Raw genomic sequence first — 25,851 nt, 5'->3', positions numbered from 1 at the left:
CACCAGCGTGCCAAAGGATATGGATGAGCACAGAGAGGTGAGTTGTAATCGATTTGATTTTTTTAGAGGGTTTTTAATCCTTGAGGAGGATTTAAATATGCTTGTGTGGAAAAGGGAGCAGTAGCAAGTGGTCTGGGAAATGGCAAAATGGCTAGTTTGAGCCTCAAGGGAGGCAGACTGGTAGCAAAGAACTTTGGGCCTACAAGAGCATAAATAATCCAGATTATTTAATCCCTTTCTGTTTTATTGGAGACACCGAACTGTAGAATTATTCTTCTCACAATTTATTAAATGCTGTCTTGAAAGAAAATGTCTTTTTTTTTTCTTTTTCCTTCATGCTGTTATTGCCATTAGAAGGCTCTTCCAGAAGTGCATTTTCTTCCACTGGCCAAGGCTCAGATTTCTCAGATTTTAGTAAACAGCCAAAAGGTACTTGTGGCAGGGTTATACCGAGCTGACGCTGTGCTTGTGCTGCTTGTGCTGTGCTTTGGACAGCTCGTAGTACCTTCCTCTCCTCGTGTTTGCTCATCAGATTTTTCCCCCTGCTCCTCCCAAAGCTGCTCTTAAATCTTGTATATTTTAGAAGTCAGATTTTACCATGACCTCCTCTTTCTTAGAGGAGTTTTATATATTTACTCTTTACTGTCATGGTGCTGCTATTAACAGCTGTGTGTGCTGTGCCTGCAGCTTGCCTTTCCATGTGTTCCTTCCCTCCTAACTCCATCTCCGTGTGTTAAACCCTTGCAGTGTTCTCCCTGCTGTATCAGTTTGCTCAAGTCATCTCACTTCCCTTGATCTCTTCATCCATCCAGCTTCTAGCCCTATGGTCAACACTGCTATCTTGACTGAGGAAAACACTCAACACATTTATAATGGATCTGTAATCGAAGCTCCACTTTTGCTGTTTGTTTGAAGGGGGTTATCACTCATCTGTAATCTAATCTGCACTTTTGCTGTTTTAATACTTTCTCCAGGTCTCCTTTGGCTGGATTTCTTGATGTGTCTGCAGTGACATCTGGCATGGGCTGCTAGAGACCAAATCCTCTTGGTGAACGTTGGCCCTTGTCCAAACTGCAGGTTCATACGTGGAATGGGGCCTACAGCTGTGCAAGGAAAAAATAAACATAGACGGGATTATCTTTTATCTTCACTTACTAATTTAGAGCTCTGACTTTTGTGTGAAGTAGCTTTAAAGATATAGATAATATATTGTTCTGAAAAACTTCACATTGCAGCAGCATATTCATCATTACTTTTAGAACTATTTTGTATAACCTCGGGACATTTTCTACCCTTCCAACTTCAGACCTACTCTTTAGAAATTTAATACTTGAAAAACTCTTTTTAATAAGTTAAGGTCAGCTTTTAAATTTAGCTTGACTTATTAATTTTCACTGTTAATTTCTCCTATGTGGCCCAGGTTATTTACGTAACAGGGTAATTTTTGTGACAGCAATCCATACACAGTCAGTATTAAAATTGTGTTGGAACTAAGTTCCAACTTTGGAAATCTAGGTGTTTTGAGGAAACCTTTCCACTGCTTAAGATAATAAATCTATAAAGTCAATCACAAAGTATTTCCCAATAAACTCAGATGATTTTTCAGAGCCAGGTGAAGCCTGAAAGGACTAAGACATCTAGGATCGTTCTCCTGGTGGAAGCTGTGTCCTAGTGCATGCAAAAGTAAAGGTGCAAGTTTGGGATGTGCAAATGTCCATGAGCGACCGGGCTGTTCAATCAGTCGCAGATCGTTATTCTTGCAGGAAGAGGAGCAGACTCCTCCACGTATCACCCCATCTGTAAAAACACTATGCCTTCCATGCAGACGAATGTACTGAATGTACTAAATGTACTGAATGTACTGAAAAGGTTATTTAGAAGCATGTATGGATTGCTTGCTTAGAATTATATGCAACATTTTTTTTTTTTAACGTGCGCTCAGCATGGCTTAAAACCAAGATCAAAAAAAAAAAGCTCTGATTTTTGTCTTTAAAGAAACTTAGGACAAATTACAATTTAAAAATCAATCCAAATGCAGACTCAGAAATTATGCGTAATATCACAGGCTAAGTCACCACTGTATTGGAGATGATGGCAAAAATTTTAGCGTTTTGCCCAATATTAAATGCTGTCTTGTGCAAAAAGAAAAGTGAAATAATTTTGAGATATTTTACACGTAAGAGCTCTTCTAAAATGACTGTACAGTGGGCTGGTTTATAAAACTCTCATATTTGTGTTATCTGAGATTGTACGACTAAGTTTCTTGATCAAAACTGTCTTATGTGACTGTGAACACCACTTTGTTCACACTTCTGGATTAAAATAGTTAGACTAAACAACACATTAATGTCTCTTCATAATACTCTGTAAACCTTGGAAGTCTCTGGCAAAATTTTAAAAGTGGGATTTTTAGGATCAAATTCTATACTTTTGGACATCTTCAAGTATAAACTCAGAGAAATATCCAAAAGCGAACTGGATAGCACTGCTTAGAAACTGTCACATGCCATTTAAAATGATTAAATGCATCTGAATGAGATCATTTAAAACCCTAAATAATATTTATGTCCTTCAAGGACACAAATAGGCACGTTTGTGTTATGAACAGTCGGCCACGGGCTTTGTGTTAAGCAATTTGTGAAAATCCGGAGATGTGTGGGAGAGGTGAGGAGTCAGCCAGGGCCACTTGGCCCGGGCCACTTTTTATGTTAATAATCCCCATTTTGGACCATCTATACTGTTAAAACCACCAACCAAAACACTGATTGTTCCCACCAGGTTCTCTTGTTTTCTTTACTTAGGTGAAACAGCCCCACTCTGTGTTTGGAAAATGTGTTCAGAAATACAACACAGGTAAGCAACGTCAGGTCAGAAATACAAGACAGGTAAGAAAGTGTCCCATGGCTGGCCATGGCCAGGTCTGCTGGCACCCTTGTGCTGCCTGAGGGCTTAAACTTGTGGCTTTGGGGTTTTTTGGGGCGTTTTATGCCCTCCCTTTAGGGTCTGTGAGGACTGAGGCGCCGGGACCGCGCGCTGAGGGGCCCCGCCGACATCTTAAGTGTGCGAGGTCGGGACCCCGCCACCATCTTGGGTGTGAGGAGAGGGGCCGGTCCCGGTCCCGGCCCCCGGTCCCGGCCCCCGGTCCCGCCCCGGTCCCTCGCGCCGGTGCAGGTGGGCAGGTGGGCAGGCGGGCAGGGCGCTGCGGGGGCGGCCGCTAGGACGAGGCGGCGCCGGCGGCGGGAGGAGCGGCGCTCCGCGGGGATCCGGCCGCGGGAGCCCTCCGCGTCCCGGCGAGGGAGAAAGCGCCACGGAGCAAGGAAGACATCAAAGCGACTTTCGGCGAAGGGGCAACTCTGGAGATGACGCCAAGTAGGTCGGTGCGCTGTTTCGCCCCTCTCTCGAGGCCGGCTGCGGGGCGGGAGAGCCCGGGGGCGCTCGGAGCCCGCCCGGGGAGGCGGCACGGGGACCCCCCGGCGCCGCCGTGAGGGGAGCGGGGCCGGCCCGCGGCGCAGCCCTCATCCCCCTTTATTGACCTTAATCGCCGCTTTCTAAAGGACGAGGCAACTTTAGAAGCTAGCTCGGTGTTCCCTCCCCGCAAAAAACTCCGAAAAACGTCCCACGAACTTATTTTTTCTTCCCCCTTTGAGACGTTAGTGCTTGGGGCCAGAGAGGTGTCGGGAAGGCGCAGCGGATGACTGATCAGCACTCAAGGTGCTGTAGGAGCCGGTATATTCCCTCCGTATGGAAAAGCGCTGTGGAAATTTAAACTACTTTTTGGCACGGGTGTTTACGAGTCGAGTTTGTAATGAAAGTGCCGCGAGCCCTTGGCTGCCGCGTACCTGCGCGTGCCGCAGGGCTCACAGGCCTGGGGAAACGCTGCTTGTCGCGGTGCTTTTCCATCTCCCTTGCTTAAAATCACCAATATTTGTACAAATTAAGTCTTGGAAGTGATTGGTGCGTATGCACAAACTTAAGTACAGCGCTTGGTAGCGTTTTTAACCGTGCCTTGGTTAAAGCCTACGAAATGGTGTTTGAAAGCGAAAATACTCAGCACAAGCCACTTTCGTTGCTATTTTCCATGTTCCGTTTACTCTTTATTTGTGGTGTTTACTCTTATACCAAATGACAAACAAATCCAATGAATTTCCATGCCCGGGAGGGCCAATTAAGAACCACTGCTCTCGCCCAAAACCGACAGGATTGGGAAGTCCTCGGCACCCTTAAGGATCAAGCCAGGATGCATGTGCGTAGGCATGATTACCAGAATATTTTATGCTTTATAGAGATCTTTTAAATATTTAAAAACAGCTGTAGCAGAGTGCTTTCAAAACTCAGGGACGGTTTGTATGCTTGCAGTATTATGTTCCCATTTCCCATTAACTAGCAGCTGTTGTTGTTTTTTTAGGAATAAGGAGGGGAAAAAAAAAAAAAAGCTTCCAGAGGCTATATGGATATAGTGTTTGAGGAAAAACGTGAGATTCTGCTAATTGCGTTTGTGCTTCTGAAATTCAGGAAAAATAAGATTTTGGTGTATTTGCTCATAGGCCAACTCCTGATAATTTCAAATTCTGCAGCATTTGCTTATCTAATCCCTTTGTCCCTGTAAAAGTCTATGGGAACTTTACAGTGGAGTTTCAGTGGTGTCAGCGTGATGCCACTCAGCTGTTCTGAGCGGGTAGCTGGACCTGCTTCATACTGCAGCCCTCTCTTTGCATTAAGCACCATTTTTTTAATTCAGAGGTGAGACGCACAAAAATGTTAAGTTGTTAAGGCAAGGAAATGAATAATAATAATAAAGGGCAACTCTGAAGAAAGAGGAAATCTTTCAGTATGCTTTTCTGACCCCAGCCAGCAGGTGTTTTGGATCATCAGCCAGTTTTGTTTCAGGCTATGCTGAAAATGTTTCCCATGCTGATATGCCAATGAATTGCACAGCTTCGCAGGCTGCGTGTGAAAATGATCTTAATTTCGTTATCCTTCTCCTTTTTTGTCGTGTTTGCTGTTACAGATGATTTTAATTGGAGGCTTTTGTGGAGACGTGGACTGTCCTCACTGCGTTTGTTTGCTTGGTGTTTAATGTGGAGAGGAGCTATTAACACAGAAAATGGGCAAACCTCTTGTATGCAGCAGCAGAACAGCTGGTGGTTCCAGAATACCATATTGCAAGGCAGATGTGCCAAAAGAGACCCAGAGCCCTTCCATTTGTACGGATACCGTCCCAGCCGTGCATGCACCTTTGCTTTTAGCTTACTCATCCCAGGACAGAGCTGTAGTTAAAAGGTTTTACAGTGCTCCTGTGTTCATCTGCCCATTCCCTGCAACTTTCATAGAAAACTTGTGTTCTTTCTTATAAAGAGTTTTGTTAGATCAGGTCATTGTTCTTACTAAAAAAAAAGATGCTCGATACTTCATTTCATGAAAATAAATGCTCCTGGTCCTAGGAGTTTTATATAGATAGCTCTTTCTACCTGATTCTTATTTAAAGCATCAGAAGGGATACAAAACCAAGAATATGAAAGCAGCTAACGCTGATTATATGTATCTTGTGTTGCTTTTTGTTCATAGACAGTACTATATTTGATTAATGAGTGCTCTTGGAATCAGGATTTAAAAAAAAAAAACCCTTGGTCAAAAGTTTAGCTTAGACTGATATAATACAAATAGAAAAAGATATATTGGGGAAGTTTGGTCTGAACTCTTTTATTTGCTTTCTGGCCCCAATACTTGCTGATTACATTAAGTTAGTGCTGATGCCAGAATCTCTTTGCTCTTTCAGATCATTTAGCAGCAGAAAGTGAAAATGCTGTTATTTTCAGTAAACTACATTATTATGACATAATTACAACTAAGAACAATAGTTGTTTTCTTTAAATATCTAGAAAAAAAACAGGGCTAAGCCTTTGCTTCTCACAGTATTGGGAGACCATGGGATGGTCTGTAACTTTAGGGGTTATTTAGAGCACCTGGTGGTAGAAATTTTTTACTTGGGTTCAAAACGGGAGTTCCAAAGTTGTTCGCAACAGCACCTAGGGCAAACTGATAACTTTATCAACCTCCGAAATATACGTCTGATTTCCTTGGACAATATGTGAAAGGGATCTCTGACAGAGTTTCCTACTGAGAAGTGTTTGAGCTATGGAGTGCAAATTTATGCTGAATCTGTGAAAGGGCGACATGGACTGTCCTTTTTTTCTTTGATTTCCATTAAGCTGCAGGCTTAATAGTATCAATAGTCAATGTTTTTGTCAAACTAGTTGTTATACATGGTCAAAAATTCCATAGGAACTTAAGGAAAAATTTCTTAACAGTGAGGGTGACAGAGCACTGGAACAGGCTGCCCAGAGAGGTTGTGGAGTCTCCTTCTCTGGAGATCTTCAAAACCCGCTTGGATGCAGTCCTGTGCCACGTGCTTTAGGTGTCCCTGCGTGTGCAGGGGGTTGGACTAGATGACCTCTGGAGGTCCCTTCCCACCTTAACAATCCTATGATTCTATGATTCTATGTTTGTTTCTTGACGGAAATTTGGAGGGGGAAAAGAGAGTTAACTTTGATGACAGGTTTTTGTAACTCTATGAAATGACAGACCTCGTAGAAGATGGCAGTGAGCATAATTCTTCTGGCCTTCATGGCTCATGTATTAGAGGACAGACTAATAGGAGGAGTATGGATAAGATTGGCCTGGTGACAACCGTGCTGAGAGGTACATTTTCATCTCGAGTAGAGGCTGTGAGGCATCACCTTCAAGATTGGGAGCTTTCTCTTTAATTACTCAAAATGTGACTCAAAATGCATTCTGATTGCAACCTGAATGAATGGGGAGTAAAATGGATGGGATTGACTCATCCTGCAGACCAAAGTGAGGATGGTCCCTGCTGAAGAAATGGCCCGGCGCAGCCCCAGCTGAATTTCCAAGGGTTTTCCTAACAGGAGGGTTTTCAGGGAGACTATGGTGCTGATACACTGGAGCCTTACCGACTGGTTTTGTGCAACTTGGTGTTGAATCACTGTTGCCTTAAGCCATTGCTAAGACGAAAAACAGTGCCAAGATCATTGGATGGCCGGAATTAAGTCTGGAGGGTGAAGGGAAGGATCTGTCTGAACCTGGTGGCTTTCCTTGCTGCAGCAAATACTCTGCAGTTTTGTATCAGCAGTCACCAGCCTAGATTTCACTTCCTGCTCCTACATTCTGTATTTACTTGATCTCTAAATTTTACTAATAATATAGTTCTGGTTAACCAGAAAGACAGCCAGTCTCTGTGTTTTACTCTCATGTCCTCTGTAATTTTTCTAAAATATAAAAATGCTTGTGTTTGGATGTGGACAGAATTTGTGTGAATATGTGTGTGTGTGTGTGTGTGTGTGTGTGTGTGTGTACCAAATCCTAATAAAAGAATAGACTGGTAATTATCAACTCTTAGTTAATCTTATGTATGTTTTCCAGCTCAGCTGTTCAAAACAAGATGCGTTGGCAAATCATTCTGATCGTGTTTGTGCTGTTGGGTAAGTTACCTTAAACATTGTTTTTAAAAACAGGTATATTGTAAATTAGTGTGAGGTGAAGAGTAGTCTCTGTTTTTGTGATACAGTGGCACTTAAAAACATTCTCCTGGATGGGAATCTTTTCACAATATGCTACTAGAATATGCAAATAGTGTGATTTTTCATTGTGCAGAATCAAAACATATTAAAGCAAATGCCTCAGTGAAAATGTGCAAAGATTAGAAGTTTATGAATAATTTATTCTGTTACCTAACAAGTCCAGAAGTGGAAGGGAAAATGCAGGTGACCTAGCAACTGATTGGAAAGTTTGTGTTTAGTTCAGGATTGCCACAAGTTCACTTTACATTTTAGTTCTGTATTTGTACACAGGCACATATACTATATCTGCTTTCACATGCACAGTGCTGCTGAAGGGTGCTCAATTCACTGTAAATGTTGCTAAATACAGTAACTTGTTTTTCTATTTGGGAAATGTCTATGACAATATTGGTGTATGCTGTTCAGAGACAGCTGCCATTTGCCTTCCTCTCATTTTCCAGATTAAGAAAGTAACTGTTTAAAAGTTTGTGATGATGATTAGAGAGAAAGCAAATACTATAATCCAGCAAAGTTAGTTTCAGTTGGTGGCTTTTCACATCTTCACAAAAGATGAAGAACTCATCAGGCAATATACATACTTTTATCTACTTGGTATCAAATATTGCACTTCTGAAAAATACTTTTTTAAACACCTTGCATAATGTGAACGTTTTCTGTACCTTTTAATGAAAGTACCTGGATGCTTTGGAGAGCTTGCTTTGGAGCCGGGTCTCACGGATTGCTGGCTAGTGAGGAGGCCACTGAGTGGCCATCCTGCTCTGTTTCCAAGCAGGCAAATACCCATGAGTGTCGTCTTGGTAGCCTCGTTAACCTAGGCATGGAATTATGGTGCCATTTGAGAAGCAGAACCATGGCCTGCTGTGTGTCTGTGTTATGGACAAACTGTTTCATCCATACCTGGAAAATATTCTTAATGCATGCTGTCTATCAATAGGTATATGCTAAGATTTATTAAAGGACTTTTAAGAACTATAGCAACCAATCCTGTGCTCCACGATCTGTATTGTACTACACTATAGTTCCTTCTTTTATGTACTTCTGAAGAAATGATAACTAGCTGCATACATTTTGAATTTATAGGATTTAGCTAATCCCATGACATCTGGTATGATACATAAGGGAAGGGGAAGGTCTTTTTTACATTTATATATATATATATATATATATATACATTTTATATATATATATATATATATATATATAAATGTAAAACAGATGACTGTCAGGAATCTTTTTCCCCCAGCTGTTTCTATAAAATGAATAGTGTATTAGTTATCTCTCCTGCTTCATAGGCAGTCATGTCATTTACTCATTTGTTCTTCTTTAATCATGGAATTTGAACTAATAGTCTGTTCAGTCAACTGAACCTCCACCACATGGAGCCAGGAGACCTAATGAAGCTGGTATTTACAAAGGCACAAACTCTGCCTTGTTAAGCAAGAGAAGAGAAGGGAGCAGAACCTTTTGGGAGCCTGGTAATATAAATTGTGTGTAAGGAAAATGAAATCTCTCAACACACCGGATAGTAATATGTATCTGCTTTTAGTGCATCTGCTTTTGAAAAACTTCCCCTTTATAGTTCTGTATTAGTTAGCTTATGCTTATATCCTATTAATGAAACAGTGATAGTGGCAGAGAGAAGTTTTCTTTGGTTTTGCAAGGCACTGAACGTGAATAAATTTCTGCACAATAAACTGTTTAAAGTTTTAATGCCTTTACTGAGTTAAATGTTAGAAACAAGGAAGTACACAGACCAACCCCTTGTCTTTCCTTTACTACAGCTTTAATCTTTGGGATTTGTTCAGTATTTTACAGTAAGCTATTTATGAAAGATGTGTTCATCATTCTCAAAGTCATTATTAGCGTAATTCAAACTATGACTTACCAACAAGAGCTACAACGGTGGTCAGAGGGATTTTATTTGGAGGAATCCCAGTCTGATGGAAAAGATAATGGTTTTCCCTGCATCTCATTTCCCAGATAATGCCCTTAGATTGTATAGTTGCCATCGTCATATGTCCTTGTGAAACTCTTCTTTGGGATTTAAGAGGTGCGAAGTATCTCTGTCATTTACAGTGGGTTTTATTTTTTTTTTCTGAAGCAATGGAGTCATATCATAAATATCTGAACTGCAAACGTCCCCGTACTGCAGGGAGAGAGAAGATTCCTATCTGTAAAGTGCATGAACTCAGATTTAGGAGTCGCTGCGCAGGAGGGATGCTTCCTCCCTGTCTTGGTCTTTCAAGAGCCTGGGGAAACAAAAATTTACGTGCAGTGGGGCAAAGGCTGGTGTCTGTCAGTTGTGAGACACCACCTCAGAGGGGGTGCTTACAACGACTTTTGTCTCCAGTGTGGGGACTAACCCCTGGAATTAGTTTAATTTTCATTTAATGCAACTGTTTCTGTTTTTTCGTATTTGCAGACTTTCTTCACATGGCAGTCGCCCGTTGTATGGTCTATCAGATTCCTCCCAGGAACTTTTCATTACCTTGTGTGCTGCTGAATGAGACACTTCTGAGTCCTCTCTCTGCTAGAGCTGTAGCAGGCTGGTCTGGTTTCAGTACAGAGCATGGAGCTGCTGGAGCCAATTCTCCCTGGATAATGACTGAAGAAAGTTTTCTCTGTTGCCTTTGGGGTGATAATAACATTGATTGCTCTTTGTACAGAGCAAGCATGCAAGCAAGGATGTTTATTCCTTCAGAAACAAGCATCTCGGCTTCTCAGGAGACGGGTAGGTTTTTCATTCAAGAGCATAATCAGTTATTAGTTCTTCAGAAAAGAAGTTTGAGGAGTCATTTTTAGGCAGAGCAGACCACATAGTATGGTCAAAGCTTTTCTCACAGAAGCCTGCAATGAAAGCAGGCTGGAACTGAATAGCATAGATTCAAAGGAGGAAAAAATTTTGACTGTCTTTCTAGGGGAGAATTGAATAAAATATGCAGCACTGCATATGTGGACATAAGCCGAGGTCTTAGAAGGTGTTTAGCCACTATAGGAAATAGTTTAAATACTTCTGCAGTTGCAGGCTTTAAACTCCTTCAGGAGGAGGAGGAGGAGCCTGGGAGCTGTCTCTTCTGCCTGGACTGTGAAGCCTTTGAAAGTATCTGTTCATGAATTAAACTGTATTTTTTTTTTTCCTGGGGTGTTTTTTCCTTTCATATACTCAATCTTTGAGCAACGTACTGGCCTGCTGCTGTTGGTGGCAGCAATCCCCTTGACTTCAGGAGAGTAGAATTTCATTTTATAAGAACTGTCTTATGGAACAAATAAATGCCTTTTGAAGACTGCTAGACTAAATCGTTCATAAATATTTGCACACAAGATGCCCAGCAGCATCTTGATGGATAGAGGGTTAAATGCCCTCTCTTTTCGAGTGGATTTTACTCTGGCATTTCAATTGTTTCTTGGTCTTAATATAGTTCAGAAACATTTAATCCCTTTCTTCTGTTTAGATTCAAATTGGAATATTGAATGCTGGGTTAAAGGAGACCTGGACCTGTTAGTCTGTGGCCTGCGGTTTTTGAAGTTGTACATGAGACCTGATCTGAAGATTAATCTTTTATATGCTGTGTAAGTACAGACTATGTCGAGTTTGTCACTGCTGCTATCAAGAATCTGAAAGCATTTTCTCAAGCACCAATTGTGGTCTCGCAAGCTGGCAGCACAGTGGTGGTATCAGCTTCACAGGCAGAAAATCTTATGCTCTTTTCTTGCAAAACAGTAATCGAAGACAGCATGGAAAGCTTCTGGTTCTGCCTTTGAATAAGAAGTGATTAGCATTGGGCAGTTCCTCTTCTCTATCCTTTCCATGTGCCTTTCTTAAAAGGGTTATTTTAGGTAAGTCAGTGTTGGCTTGCTACAGTATCTTTGCTTTTACAGATGCTTAATTGTGAAGTTGTGATCTTGGTTCTGCCTTTTTTATGCTTTTGTCCAAAATATTATCCATCTTGAAGTAACTGATTTTCGTACTTAATACAATGCCCAATGCTCCTCTAATCATTTGGAGCCTCTGAGGGGTGAGCAGCCACCTGCGTAGCTGTCGCTGTGGCAAATGTTCTTGGAAAGGTAGTGGATGTTAATGATCCTGATTACTGTTCTGTGAGGTGGGCAGGTCTTTTTGTACACGACCTCTTCGATTTGGTCTTAAAAGGATCTATTTAACTCCATATTTATTTAATAATTTAATAATTATTTAATTTTAATATTTAATAATTATTTAATTTAATTTAATATTTAATGATTATTTAATTATTTAATAATTAATTTAATTCCATATGGAATTTTCTGTATTACTGATGGATTGGAAGGTGTCATACTTTCTGTCTGTTCAGCAGGCTCAAAAATTGTTTGAGAGCGAAGTGTCATTATAGCCAGCATGACCACACAGACTAAATTTCCTTGGGAAACAGGCTAAGTACAAATAGTCGCCATGCTGAATTTACAGGTGACAGCTTCTATTTAAAAAGTCCGATCTGGATGACGGTTATCATGTACCACAAATTCTCCCTGTTGTAAGAGTAGACAACAGCTTTCTTGTCTAGTAACGAATGTGGGTTTTCAGTTGACAGAATATTTTAAACCAGAAGCCAGATTTCAAGTGGGTTCCTGTTTCCAGTGTTCCTCATGACCTACAATTCTGAAATACCATTGCACTTCTTTTTTTTGTGGGAGAAGTAAATCTGCCTTTGTGTCTGTTTCATCCACATTCTCATCTGAAAAATAGAAATATGTTAGCCAGTAATCCTAGCGTGGTACTCTGTATATTGATTTTTGGTGTGCCTAATGCCCATGGAACAGCAAATTCAAGTCCCAGCTGGATGAAGAGGTTCCTACAAAGGGAATTCAGCCTCATGCAGCTGAGGCAAGCTGACCATACAGGCTAACAGAAGTCCTGGTGGCACTTGTGTATTTGATTACTTTCTGTGTGAGGGCAAGATGCAGTGAGGCCCCTGCCTTTGGAGAATTGTTTTGCTTTCCAGAGTTCATGTTAATGTTTGTCTTTCAGGGTCTCTGTGTTCTGGGAGAACAGCTAGCAAAACATTTCATATTTTGGTAAAGTGACAGCTTTCCCAGTTGGCTTGCTGATACCTTAACATTTTATTCATATGAGCCAAAATACCTTGAAAGCGTTCCCAGTTTTAAAATATGCATTCCTGGCATTTGTTACTCCCTGGGAGTCTGGAGATCATGCCAGGATTCTCACATATAAGACAGACAAGCTAAAAAATAATGACCTAGAAGAAACTACAAGAAAATACTTGGGTTCTCCCCAGTTTTGAGTTTTTCAACATTAGAAGTATCATTTTCATTTTACACACCCACAATTTGCCTGCTTATAATGATATCCAGTAGCGTTGAACAGAAAATGCTTTGTTCAGTCTGGGGCTGTTTCCTCTATGAGAGGCTCAGACAGGAGCAATGATGAAGCTTTTGACCTTTCCTAGCAGCCTCTTTTGGGGGAGTAGAGAGTTTATTCTGAAGTGCAATTAGACAAATTAATTGTCTGCCATAAGTGAAGGATCTTTGCAGTTGTATATGCTACGAAGACTGTAAAGCCTGCTTAGTAATTGAATAAAATGAAATCAGTTAGCCTCAGGGTGCTTTCAAAGGGACTCAGGTGAATTCACCTGTGTCAGCAAGTATCAGTGAATTTTGAGCACTTGTCGCAATGTGCCTTTTCTGTAGACAGTAATGAATACTAATTTAAGATTATTACTAATTTTAAGATTAGTTTAGCTTAAATTACGACTAATTCTGAGAGGGGACCTGAGCAGTGTCTAGAAGTACCTCAAGGGAGGCAGTGAGGAGGATGGGGCTGGTCTCTTTTCACTGGTGGCCACCGACAGAACTAGAGGTGATGGCCGGAAACTGAAACACCAAAAGTTCTACAGGAACTTAAGGAACAATTTCTTACCAGTGAGGGTGCCAGAGCACTGAAACAGGCTGCCCAGAGAGGTTGTGGAGTCTCCTTCTCTGGAGATCTTCAAACCCGCTTGGACGCAGTCCTGTGCCACGTGCTCCAGGTGACCCTGCGTGTGCAGGGGGTTGGACTAGGTGACCTCTAGAGGTCCCTTCCAACCTTAAGCATTCTATGATTGTGAAGTGTAGCTGAAATACAAAACCTTTAGGAGCTGGAATGTGCAGAACTTGGAGCAGAACAGAAAGGCAAGCCTTGGAGAGCAGCCCGTGTTGCAGCATTATTTTCCTTTGCGGTTCAGAGCATGCAGTGCTTTTTGGTGGTAGGGTGTTTTTTCCCTTTCCTCTCTTCCTCTGGAGTCTCCTAAATTCAGTCCTGTGTTTCCATCTTGAAGTCACGTTGCCTTTGCTCATCTGCCCTCCCCTGTCAGTCAACCCCCCAGGTGGGCTCTGCTAACCCACACAGAGGTGTGTGTTTAGCCCCTCTGGTTCTTGCGTTTCCCTCTGTGTCACGATAAAACATCTCTCCATTTCCAGCAGCCAGCAATACAAAACTAATCAGGGACATTAATATCTGTGAATATATTTTCTAAGCCCTCTCCCCCTGCCCTTGCCACGTTTTTTTTTTTTTGGATTTGCCTGTGTTTGTGTGATATAAAGCTCCTGTTGAGCTTCTCTCAGCTTGTTCTCAGTGTAATGGAAGGTTTCTGTTTTTAACTGCCTGCTGCTTTTGCTTTGTTTCAGGTTTCTCCTGAGTATTTCTTTGATTCTGCTGCATGAAGGCACTGCCCCCTCCTGATTTCTGAGGGCTTCATGAGCACAGGCTTGTCTAAAATCAGTGTTTGTAGTTTAGCATCAGCAGCTACTCTAGGCCTGGGTCTGTGTGCAGCCAGAGCAAAGGTGATGGGCTACCCGTGCGGTCCCCAGCTGGGGCAGTTTTCCAAAACACTTCAGCTTTCCACTCGTTTGCTTCAGTTTGGGTCACAAAACATTTCGCCCTGGCTTGGCAAGTCTTTCTTGGAGCTCGGAGCAAATTGATACGGTCCCTTTCCTGAAGCTGTCTGTTCTCTTATCCTGAACTCAGTTTTGTGAGTTAGTCCCTGCGTCTTTCCAGTCTGCTGAAATGCAAATACAATTATCCTATTTGTTAGGTTTTGGATATCTTCCTCCGAGAACAGAGTGTACCTGGCATCTGGTAACATAGCTCAGCCTTTTCCTGTGCTTTGTGCTAGTGGCCTGGAAAGGCAGGGAGGTGGTCGGAGGAGGAGGAGGCTGCGGTATGAAGGCAAGGTGCTGGTGGTTTTCTGTCTCGAGTGGTGCAGGACCTGCGTGGCACGGAGCCACGGTTCCGCTTGCATCCCTACAAACCCAACAGAAAGCAGCAGAGGGAGAGGAAGGAATAACAGCCCGTGCCTGTTTGCTCCTGAACAGATGACCTTCCAGACACAGCATTAGCACAGCACAACGCATGAAGGCTCTGCTGTTCTTTCCTAGACAATCTTGGTGCCTGTTAGCTCACTTCAGTTGTTCAAATTTGAAATAATCACAGGAGTGATTAGGAAAAAGGTGTGTGAGTGGTAACTAGCCTTCCAAATAGGTCTGCTTTTACATGGTTAAAAGACACAGGTGGGGCTGATTGTGTCAAATGAGCAACATTACAAGGCCCCAGTGAGCTCTGGCTGTTTGTGCTCATGCCTGGGCAAGCAGCAATGCAGAGGGCAGTGTTCCAGCGCACCGGGGCCTGCTGCGGGCGAGGAAGTGAGAAAAGTGAGGGATTGAAAAGCATGTTGGCACTGAGAGCTTGGCTCTGAGCTTGGATCAGCTTTAGGGCTGCATCCAGGAGCCCAGAAGGCAGAAGCAGCCTCGGAGGTGTTTGGAGTGAGGCGGAGGGAGCCGCGTGATGCCCGATGGCTGGGCACAGCGTGGTGAAAGCCCCGCTCCGGAGGGACGGGATGGAGCCCCGCTCCGGAGGGACGGGATCAGGGCTCTCGGCGCTCTTGCCGCTGTCCTTGAAGGATGTAGATGTGCTTTGAAATGCTGCAGTGTGCAGGCTCATTGGCTCTTTCACATCTCAATTTTCTGTATGCTGTAGATGGGCAAAGGGGTTGGGGAAGATCCTGAGACACTGGTGACCCTCCTTTCAGGGTTTGTGTTCCTGAAGCCCAAAGGGAAGCCTTAGTTGCATACTGGGTTATTTAATATCTTTGCATAATGTGTAATTGTTATAAGATATTTTCAAGTTTTTTGAGACTAGTAGTCTTCACTGACTACAAAAGCTGAGCTATTGCAGTGCTAATTTAAGTACAGAATGCAGATTACTGTAATTTGGTATCTTCATGGAAGTGTTATTTAAAAGATTGAAACCTGTCATTCACAGCTGTACTCACTGCTAAGCCACAGGAGCAAGGCTGGATCTGGTGGAGGTTAATTAGAAATAATTACAGATTTGTTAAGGGTTGACTGTGTGGCTGGTTTCCCTTTTTTTTTTCTTTCATTTTTCCTCTTTTTCTTGAGACGAATTCTAAAAGCAGTGAGCAGTGCTAGAAGGCAGGGAAACATGAAGGAATCTGTGAACTTTTTTTAAAGTAATGAAGGAGAAAGAAGTGGGACCGCATTGAGGAGAGAAAAAGCACTCCAAGAAATACAGAGGCTGTATGTCTGCCAGGTACCATTAGCATAAAGTTGCTTACTACTTGTGTCCCCAAGTCTGTGAATGCTGGCAGGGAATACTGTAGGGAATACTACAGGGATGCCAGTGCCGACTGGCTGTAGCTCTAACAACTGTCAACTACTCAAGACTGGAGGGTGGTAACAGCAGAGCACAGCCCTTTTGAGCTCCCCGTAGTTTCCAGCCTTTCAAAATCACATTTCTTTTTCTAAATAAGGCAGGTTGTGGTAACATGATCACTGAACCATGTGTGCTTCCCATGGGCTCAATTGATTGGAAAACAGAGGCAGAAAGTCATTATCCCTTTTCCCCTGCCAAATGTGGAGTTCTCATCCCCTTCCTGAGCTCAAGTGGTAAAATGAATCAGCTCAACTATGAAGGTATTTCAAACTTGGGTAGAAAGGTTCTTGTTTTATTAATTTACTTTCTCTGCATTAATAATTAAGTCATTGCTATAGAGAAAAAAATCCTAAATTATTTAAGAATAATTCAAAATATGATTTTATTTATAGAGCTAGGACCCAAAGCAGGAAGGCGCAAGGGATGACTTCTGGAATAGATGGGAACTGCTGATTGCTCTCAGTATAGAAGCAGCTTTGGGTCTACTTGTGCATTGCCTATAAATGGGAAATAATTTGACTGAAATTAGCAGAGACAGGGATTGAAAACACCTGTAATGCAGTAGTTATACATTGCTGTAAAGATACATGGAAAGCACCCTGGCTTGAAAGGAGTCTGTGTACTGATGTGAATATGGGAAATTGCCTGGGGAAAATGGCAATACCTATTTCACAAGTATAACCTAAATGTGGTGGCCGGTGCTCCAGTGTGAATGCATATGCTCTTTTTGTATCCTGTATTGTGTATCAACAAGAGACATAATGCATGGATGCATGTATCTGTATGCACTACTTATTTTGTTATCTGTTTCCTTTAAAATCTAATGAAATCATGTTATTAGGAAATTTGACCAAACTGTTTATGAAACACACATTATGGCTGTGCTGCAGGGCATTATTTAAAACTATGAAAGTTTCTTACGCCATGTAATTTTTGCATGTACTGATACATGTATCAGTAAAAAGTACTGATAGGAGAAAAAAAAAAGAAACTAAATGTGGAGATTCAGTCAAAAATAGTCTCATGATATTTATCCTGAGAAGGAATCAAAGCAAAATGCAATAAGAGTTACTTGGTGAAATAGTTTCCATAGGCATGTTCAGGATAGTAGTGGTCATATTTGTGATTAAATAATTTGCTTTCTTAAGAAAAGTCAAACTATCTAAGAAGCAAACATGCTTTGCCCAGAATAGCTGAAGCCTTAGCTTAGCATTAACTGTACAAAGTTAAGACTTTCTTTTGTTTTTTTTCCCCCTCTCCTAGTACTGTAAGTTGTTGACAACTAATTCTAAAATGTATTCTGAAGGGTGGGGTTACATAGCTTCATTCAATTGCAAAACTTATTTCCTCTTCACTGGAATAAGGGCTTTTGATTATTATGTAGCTTAGGAAGGAATATTAAATATGTTTTGTTTTTTACTGCTGTGTCTCATGACTAGGAATTGGAATGTAATCTCTACGAGGGCAAGAGAATTCCCAATTTGTCTGCTCTAGGGTAAATTCGTCTTCCTAAGAAGCATCTAGTACTAGCTGCCACCAAGAGCTGGAAACTAGACCTACAGAGCTATGGATCTCATCTAGTATGGTAACACGTGTTTTTTAAGGTCAACCCTTAGGAATAATTGTCATGAAGTAGATTAACTACTTTCCTAGAAAAACATTTAAAAGAGGAGAAGAAACAAGGCAAAACCAGTCAGTAAACATTACTGCCTTTTTAGGCAACTCATCTTTTTTAGTAGTTTTTGTTGTAGATAAGCCTTATCCAGAAGGTGGAGAAATGCCCTCTACTAAAACAGACTCTCAGGACAATTACTTTTTCTTTCCTTTTTTCTTTCTTTTCCTTGTAGATCGGAGCTGCCGCTGGGAGAAGTGTCCACGAGCTCCCTGAAAGGGACTGTAAGGGCTGCTCCTTGTGACTGCAGTGCCTACGACACCTGTGAGTGCTGCATTCCCTCCCCAAGACTCAACTCCACCTACATCCTGTGGCTGCAGGTCACGATCGGTGTGACACCCCTTTGGTCACCTCTAATGTCTGTCAAGCCCATCAACGTGGGTGAGTATTTGGTATCGTTGCTCACCAGTAAGCTGCAGGGGTCAGCTGCATTATTTGGTATTAGTTTGGTGTCATTACTCCAGAGTTGCAAATCTTGGCAAATTCCAAAAATGCAGGGGGAAAAAGAAGTGTTTTGTAAACTTCTTATCCGATGTGTTTTTCAGACAAAACTGCAGGCTGAAAAGCCTTTAGATGGGTAGTTTCAAAGATGAGGGATTACATTCATCATCATGCTGCTTTTAAATTATGTTAAACAAAATGTCAACATTCAGAGCAGCATCTGCCAGTGTTTGCAGTGACATAATTAGGTTGTTCTGCTTGGTAAAGTATATTTCTAAAATGTATAGTATTAAGATGTGCTCTGCTAAGACTTAGCTCAGTAAAAAACAGATTGAAAATAAAAATACAAATGCCAATGCAAGATAGTTGTATGCGCATAAATGTTATCAGTAGAACCAGCAGAATGAGAACTTATTTGTGTTATAATATAGTTAGGATACACAAAAATGTGATGCAGAAATTACTAAGTCATGCTTCAAAAGTTGTGAACTTCTCACAAATTTTCCCCTTCGTTAATTAGTTGCTCTGAGATGCCATGCAAGATTTGGATAAGCAATGTCAGTCCCAGTGGGTGACTGCTGCACCCATATTACCCGGGTTAGCAAAGCCACCGAGTCGGCAGCGTAACTCTCCACCTGGCACTGGTGTTTCCCTCTGGCAGGGGTGAAGGCGAGTGAGGGGCACCCAGGGCAGCTGGAACCACAAGTGAACATGTGCCCGCTGCCTAAGATGCTTGCAAGTGCTTTCTTCTCAGAGTGGCACATGCTGTTTAATCTGCAGTGGTTTTTAGTAGGGTATTACCCTTCCTTGGGAGAAGCTGAGTGCCCAGTGAGGACAAGCTCAACCAAAAGACATGGCAGTGATAGGAAAGATCTCGCTAGCAGGTAAAAGTAGGATCTGGGTTGTCTACTTTTATCCGAGGAAGAGTGAATGTAATACTAATCATCATTCTAAATTGCCCATCCATTTCCTCCTCCAGAGAGTTCTGTACCTGTGTGGGAACCTTCTGAAACCCTCCATTTTCCCTCTGCCTTAATGTAGCTCTACTGGAGACCTTTTTTTGTAGCCATAATCACTGTAGAAGGGATGGGGATATTTAGAAAGTCTTTGTGTACAATACAAGGACATTATCTCCTGCCTGTTAAGGAGCCGAGCAAATTGCTCAGCACAGCACTCCATCCTTCTCAACCATCTCTTCAGCAAAACAGGTAAGTTAGTGCTTGGCTGCTGAGTACAGTCATTGCCCAAGGCAAGAAATTCGCTCCGTTTTAAGGTTAGCATTAGGTCAAAGAGCATGGCCTGACAGCTAACTATGTAGTATTCCCAGGATGCACTTTCCTGGGGATATTGCACAACATTAGCTGTAGAGCAGCTTTTGAAAACGGAGCTTGAAGAAAAGGTGTCAAGGAGATTTCTGAATCAGTAAAAAAGTTACAGCCAGCAGTCACAGGCAATAATCTTAGCAGTAAACTTGTTGTGTAATTTGTTGGCAGTAAAGCCTGAACCACCTTTGAACCTGCATCTAGAAATGACAGAGAAAGGTCAAGTGAAGATGTGCTGGTCTGACCCCGTGCTGATGCCATATCCGCTCAAGTATGAAGTCAAGATCTCTGGAAATTCAAGTCAGGATGTCTGGCAGGTGAGTCAGCTCTGTTCCCTCTGTTTCATGATGGAGCAGTGCGCGTCTGAGGGTCTCTTTGTGAGTCCTGGAGTTCTTACCGTGCTGCCTGTCCTTGGGGTTGTGGTGCAGGTGGGCTGAGTAGCCCGGCTGGGCATGGCACGTGGTTCCCTGCCGAGCTCCCGTGCGCAGCAGAGCCTCGTAACATCAGTGCTGTGGTGCAGCTGCAGGCTGGACCTCATGTCTGTTATACTAGGAGAGCCACTGCCCTTTGGATTGTGGGTTACACAAACTCCCATCCTGCTTTTTGGATGCACATCTGGGTTTTGTGAGGTCTAAAGGCAAAGGTCTCTCAGCAGAACGCAAATGCCATAATAGATGCGTGTGTAGTTAATATTTATAGCTTTTACAAGTGGGTTGCTTTTTCTTTTGCAACTGTACAGCTAGATCTGGGTAAAAAGTGGTTTATAATTAGCAGCCCATAACAAAATAACATGTTTTCCACTGGGGTATCCAACTTCTAACATATTCAAATTCACAGTAAATTCAAAGACAAGAGCTTTGTTTCACCCATCTTGCTACCTAAAAATAACAACTTTCTTTAGACTAACAATTTGTTTGGTCCTGTTGACTTCTCGCTCACTTGCTCTCATGTGCTTTTTTTCTTCTCTCTCTCTCCTCCCTGGCCCCTCCCCTGGAGTGTTACCCATCAATAATGGCTTTTGCTAATCCAACAGATGGTAGAAGTTGTCCTAGAAACCTCGCTGGCCGTAGGTGACGTGCTGCTCGATTCTTTGAGCTTCGTTCAGGTGCGCTGCAGGCGTCTGCATGGCCCGGGGTTCTGGAGCGACTGGAGCACGCTGTACAGCCTGCACCCGGCAGGTAAGCTGTGTGCAGTCACCCCGAGCAGTGAGCAGTTTCTTTTGGAATAGAAGGGATTTTTCCAGTTTTGTGGAAGGAACATGTGTGAGCACGTGCTGCATGGTGTGGTACAGTAATCTGTATGCATGAGGTGTGCTGAAAACTCCCCTGGAAATTCTTTTTTCCTGCTGCTTCTCTTTCCATATAGCTCTGCTTGTGATTCTGCTTTTGTCTCTGTAAAGAATCATAGAATCACAGAATGCTGAAGGTTGGAAGGGACCTCCAGGGATCATCCAGTCCAACCCCTGCACACGCAGGGTCACCTAGAGCACGTGGCACAGGACTGCGTCCAAGCGGGTTTGAAGATCTCCAGAGAAAGAGACTCCACAACCTCTCTGGGCAGCCTGTTCCAGGGCTCTGTCACCCTCACTGTTAAGAAATTTTTCCTTAAGTTCCTGTGGAACTTTTGGTGTTTCAGTTTCCAGCTGTTTCCTCTAGTTCTGTTGGTGGCCACCAGTGAAAAGAGGCCGGCCCCATCCTCCTCGCTGCCTCCCTTGAGGTACTTCTAGACACTGCTCAGGTCCCCTCTCAGCCTTCTCTTCTCCAGGCTGAACAGGCCCAGCTCCCTCAGCCTCTCCTCATAGACTTTTATTTTAAAAAATGCATTTAAGTAAATTGAATTTAAAGGAATTCTGCAGTAATGCACGCAGACTCCAGGGCGGTAGCTTTATGAGTTTCCTGCTTTGCCTGGTTGCTCATTCACCAGGTCCCTGGTGTTCAGACCCAGAAGCAGTTCTTCCTCTAAAAGTTCTTCCATTTTAAAAGACACTTGGTAGTGTTAGTCCTCTACTTGATAGGAGAAATTTCTCCTCATGCCTTGTCTGCTAGCGTAGTGCGAGGCTCTGGAGTTGAGCCCAAAGCATGGAAGGGAGGTTGGGATTTGTAGCCGTTGCACGTTACGGTGTGCGGGGCTGAGCATGGGCCTGCACGGTGTCCGCAGGCTGCTGCACGGGACCTTCCCCACCGTGAGCAATTTGGTACCCAGCCAGGGCAAGGCCTGTGACATGTGGCATGAAGTGAGGGCTCTCCTGGGCCCCGTCTGGGGCTCCTTTTGCCATCAGCAAAAGTCCATCAGCATCGCTGGCGGCTCTTTGCTCCCTGCTGTTGTGGACTGGAAGAGAGATTTTGTTTTTGGCAAATCCTTGCTCGGTCATCGTGACCACTGACTTGCTCTGTATAATACCCCATTTTGGGTCAGCCTAAAGTGTCACTTTTTTCACATTGTTTTTTTTCCATATTCTGATTATGGTTAACTGGAAATATCTTGGTCTGTGTTGTTGCTGCCTTCTGAACTACCATGTGACAGTGATGAGTACTAGGTACATACTCATGCTTACTATAGATAAAACTTCCTCAATCAAGCACCTGAGTACGTAACTAAACCTTGCAGGGGAGGTCATCTTCCAGCAGAGCTGAAGATACTTGGACCCTTTTGGTTAGAGAGCATCTAACACAGGGTGTCTGATAACAGATTTAGAAGCCTAACTGACCTTTAATTTTTGGTTTTATAGATATAAAACAAGGCATAGCAAAATCATATATCTTTATGTGCATGAGAGAACAATAATTATATATTTTCATATTTTCAGGAGTTTATGAGTGTCTTAAAACACAAACATATATGTGAAAGAGGTTCAGTAGATACTGTTGGTTTTTTTTTTTTTTTTTTTTTTTTTTTTTTTTTAACAGCCTGTTACGGGACATGTAATTTTATTAAATACACATCTCATCAGCAACATAATACCATTTTGGCAAGCCTGGTGGCAGTATAAAGAAAATAATTTCGTGCCTGCAGGAAGCTGCAGTTGGCCGCTTTGCCCAGTGACCAGTCTTGAAGCAGGGGCAGAACAGTGCAGAGCCCGGGACAGCTGGGAGCAACGGAGGGGCAGGAGCAGGGACCTGCCTTACCTTCATATAACCACGTTAATACCAAATGAATAAATACTAAAATCAAGCAACTGGATTTTTGTACATCTGCCCAGTTTTATATTCTGATTTGTATTTAATAAGAAGGATCCAGATGAAGACAGTGTTGTAGTTCTGCTCTTCTGGTCAAGAGGGTCAGTGTTTCGGAAAGGTCCTAAGAACACCCGAGGTGGTTCCTGAATGACAGAACACCAGCCCGTTCTGTTCAGGAATTTCCTGATGGTTTTGAGTCACCCTTCAACACTTTCTTTTGAGCAGGTGCCTAACGTGTGTAGCTTCCCTAAGTACCTGGCCCATTGGGGCTGTTTACCTGCTTCGCAGAATCAGGTGAATTATTTGTTGTGCTGCTGCTACAATTTGGTATCCTCTGCGCTAATGAGACTGTAAAACAAATTTTGGAGATGCAAAATTCCAGACAGCTTAGAAAAGAGTGGAATTGGTAAATCTTTGAAACAGTTTTTTTTTTTTTTTCTTTTTTTTTTTCTGCAGTACTGCATAGTGAATCTTTCTTGGCATTTATCTCCACTATTACATTAACGGTTCAGCTAGTGTATGCCTCCAGCATCCTTGCACAGTGTAAAGATTTGGAGGGTTTTCCCTCAAAATCCAAATGTGCTTTTTCTTTTTCTTGGACTTTCTGTCATTTTTACTTGAAGACAAGCATTTGTTGCAGCATTCAAATAAGCTAGTTTTTCAGAAGTGCATAAGCACACTCATTTGCTTGGCACTGACACTTAAAAAAAAAAAAAAAAAAAAGTATTGAATAAAAAATATCACTGTTAACCTTGTTTCCCAGTAATTCATTTACAGTAGCCATATGCTGCCTGTTTCACTCGTGCTGCTGTGTATTTTTTACTTTATTTTTTTTTCCCCACTCCACTCCCCAGTGATTTTCTGCTCATTTCATTGCTGTTTGATAGGGGCCATTGAAGATTACTTTGATCAGAGAATTTATAGGCATTATTGAGGGGAGAGATTCAAGGTCTCATTTCTGCCAGTCTCTCCTCTATAGTCATTAATAGTACTTAAGCTGGAAGTAGCAGATGGTTTAGAAATACAACTGGATGGCAGTGATATTTATTATTGTCATGTGACTTTTATAATTTTTTTTACAGTTCTAATTTCAAAGCCTTTTTTCTTCTTTTTTTTCCTTTTTTCCTCCTTCCTTGTAACAGGAGTCCTGTACTTCCCTCCTAAGCTACTGACCAGCGTTGGCTCTAACGTTTCCTTTCATTGCATCTATAATAACAAAAATAAGATAATAGCTTCCAAGAAGATTGTCTGGTGGCTGAATTTAGCGGAAGAAATCCCAGAAAGTCAGTACACGCTTGTGAATGATCGCGTAAGCAAAGTTACTCTTTTCAACTTGAAAGCAACAAAACCTAGAGGAAATTTCTTCTATAATGCACTGTACTGTTGTCATCAAAATAGGGAGTGTCATCACAGATACGCTGAATTATATGTAGTAGGTAAGATTCCTGATGATTTCCGTTTGTAATTTTTGTGTAATTTAATAGTAAAGTCAGAATATTTTGAACTCCAGTTACCTTTTATCAAGCAATAATGACTTGCATGTTGTTATATGAACAATTATATCTCTATTAATAAACTTTCAATGTGTTTTGATTAGATATGAATATCAATATCACATGTGAAACTGATGGGTACTTAACTAAAATGACTTGCAGATGGTCTGCAAACGCAAACACATTGCTCGTGGGGAGTTCTTTGCAGTTAAGATACTACAGGTGTGTATAGCTTTTAATGCACTCTTTATGTTTGGAAAGTGTTACTCTGGAAATACTGTTGCAGTAAACAATTCTGAGTAGGTGCATTTATAAAACATAGGCAGTTTCTGTGGGCCAGACTTTTTGCATGTGGAACTCCAGAGGTATTAGCTACATGTGCAAAATGGGGACACTAGATATCCAAGCGTAAAATGTGGACTTTATTTACCCATTCTTTAGCACTTGTAAAACTTGTAGATAAAATTTGGAAGTAGATTCTATAAATATGGCTTAAAACTAGAACAGAAAAAATTAACTCTGTTGTGGGAGTTAGTTTTTTTCTTGGTAGTAGCACTAGAGCTAACTAAACCAATATGCTTTTTAAGCTTCTCTCTTGTTTCAAGACAGTCTCCATTTCTGCTTCAACTGTGTGAGTGGATGTCAGGTTTTTTTGGCTCTTCAAGTAAGTGTGTGACATAAATTCTTCTAGTTGCTCATATTTGTCATTTATAAAGAAAGAAGGGAAAGAATTGTTCACTGTGAGAGTGGCTGAGTGGTTGAACCCCTTAGTGGCCCAGAAATGCCATAGAATCTCTATTCTTGGAAATCTCAGATCTCAGCTGGACAAGACCTTGGGTGATTGATCTGAGTCTGAATTTAGCCCCACTTTGAGTAGGAGGTAGGATTTGAGATTTACTGAAGTCTGCATTTTAATCTCTGCTTTCCTAGGGTTCTGTATCTTTACATACAGATAGTTTATACATACAGGGGCAGGATTTAATACATTCCCAACTGAAAAAATAATCTAGCTTATAAGGAGAGAGTATTGGCTCATAAAGAGAGTATTGCTTTATGGAGGGAGCAGCTTTAGTGCCTAGGGCAGTTCTTCACTTTCCCTAATTCGAGGAGTCTCCATCCCTGGAGATACCCTGGACCCTCTGGACGAGGTTTTGGGCAGGGTGCTCTGGGTGACCCAGCCTCAGCAGCGCGGTTGGACCAGGCGGGCTCCAGAGGTGCCTTCCAGCCGCAGCCGTTCCGCGAATCCGTCCTTTTCACGTAGTTTGGCCTGGCTCGTTTTCAGATGGGTGGGTAGAAAGCACTTTGAGTCAGGACCAAATTTCAAAGAAGATGTGACAGTAAGAAATTGGTAAGTGCTAATACAGATCTTTCCAGACTAGTCTGACATAGTGGCAGAATGTCACCTTCCCCCCCGCCCCAGAAATATTTGGGCACATGCATACCCA

At 42.1% G+C, this 25,851-nt stretch overlaps 1 protein-coding gene across 1 annotated transcript in view; it reads left to right on the top strand.

The window, feature by feature from the left end:
- The first annotated feature begins 7,442 nt into the window (after positions 1 to 7,442).
- Positions 7,443 to 25,851, top strand: part of LEPR (leptin receptor) — a 33,387-nt gene continuing 14,978 nt past the window's right edge. Inside the window, exons 1-8 of the mRNA XM_088522422.1 lie at positions 7,443 to 7,499; positions 10,021 to 10,329; positions 11,051 to 11,168; positions 18,150 to 18,355; positions 19,909 to 20,054; positions 20,771 to 20,915; positions 24,056 to 24,349; positions 24,511 to 24,628. Of these exons, the coding sequence (XP_088378548.1) occupies positions 7,460 to 7,499; positions 10,021 to 10,329; positions 11,051 to 11,168; positions 18,150 to 18,355; positions 19,909 to 20,054; positions 20,771 to 20,915; positions 24,056 to 24,349; positions 24,511 to 24,628 (1,376 nt within the window). The 5' untranslated portion in view covers positions 7,443 to 7,459. The remainder of the gene's footprint in view (positions 7,500 to 10,020; positions 10,330 to 11,050; positions 11,169 to 18,149; positions 18,356 to 19,908; positions 20,055 to 20,770; positions 20,916 to 24,055; positions 24,350 to 24,510; positions 24,629 to 25,851) is intronic.

The sequence above is a fragment of the Tinamus guttatus genome, unplaced genomic scaffold (assembly GCF_059628265.1).
Source record: "Tinamus guttatus ecotype Peru unplaced genomic scaffold, ASM5962826v1 Tinamus_guttatus_pri_ptg000153l, whole genome shotgun sequence".
Lineage (NCBI taxonomy): Eukaryota > Metazoa > Chordata > Aves > Tinamiformes > Tinamidae > Tinamus > Tinamus guttatus.
The sequence above is the reverse complement of the archived record's forward strand: the minus strand, read 5'-3'. Positions and strand labels throughout refer to the sequence as shown.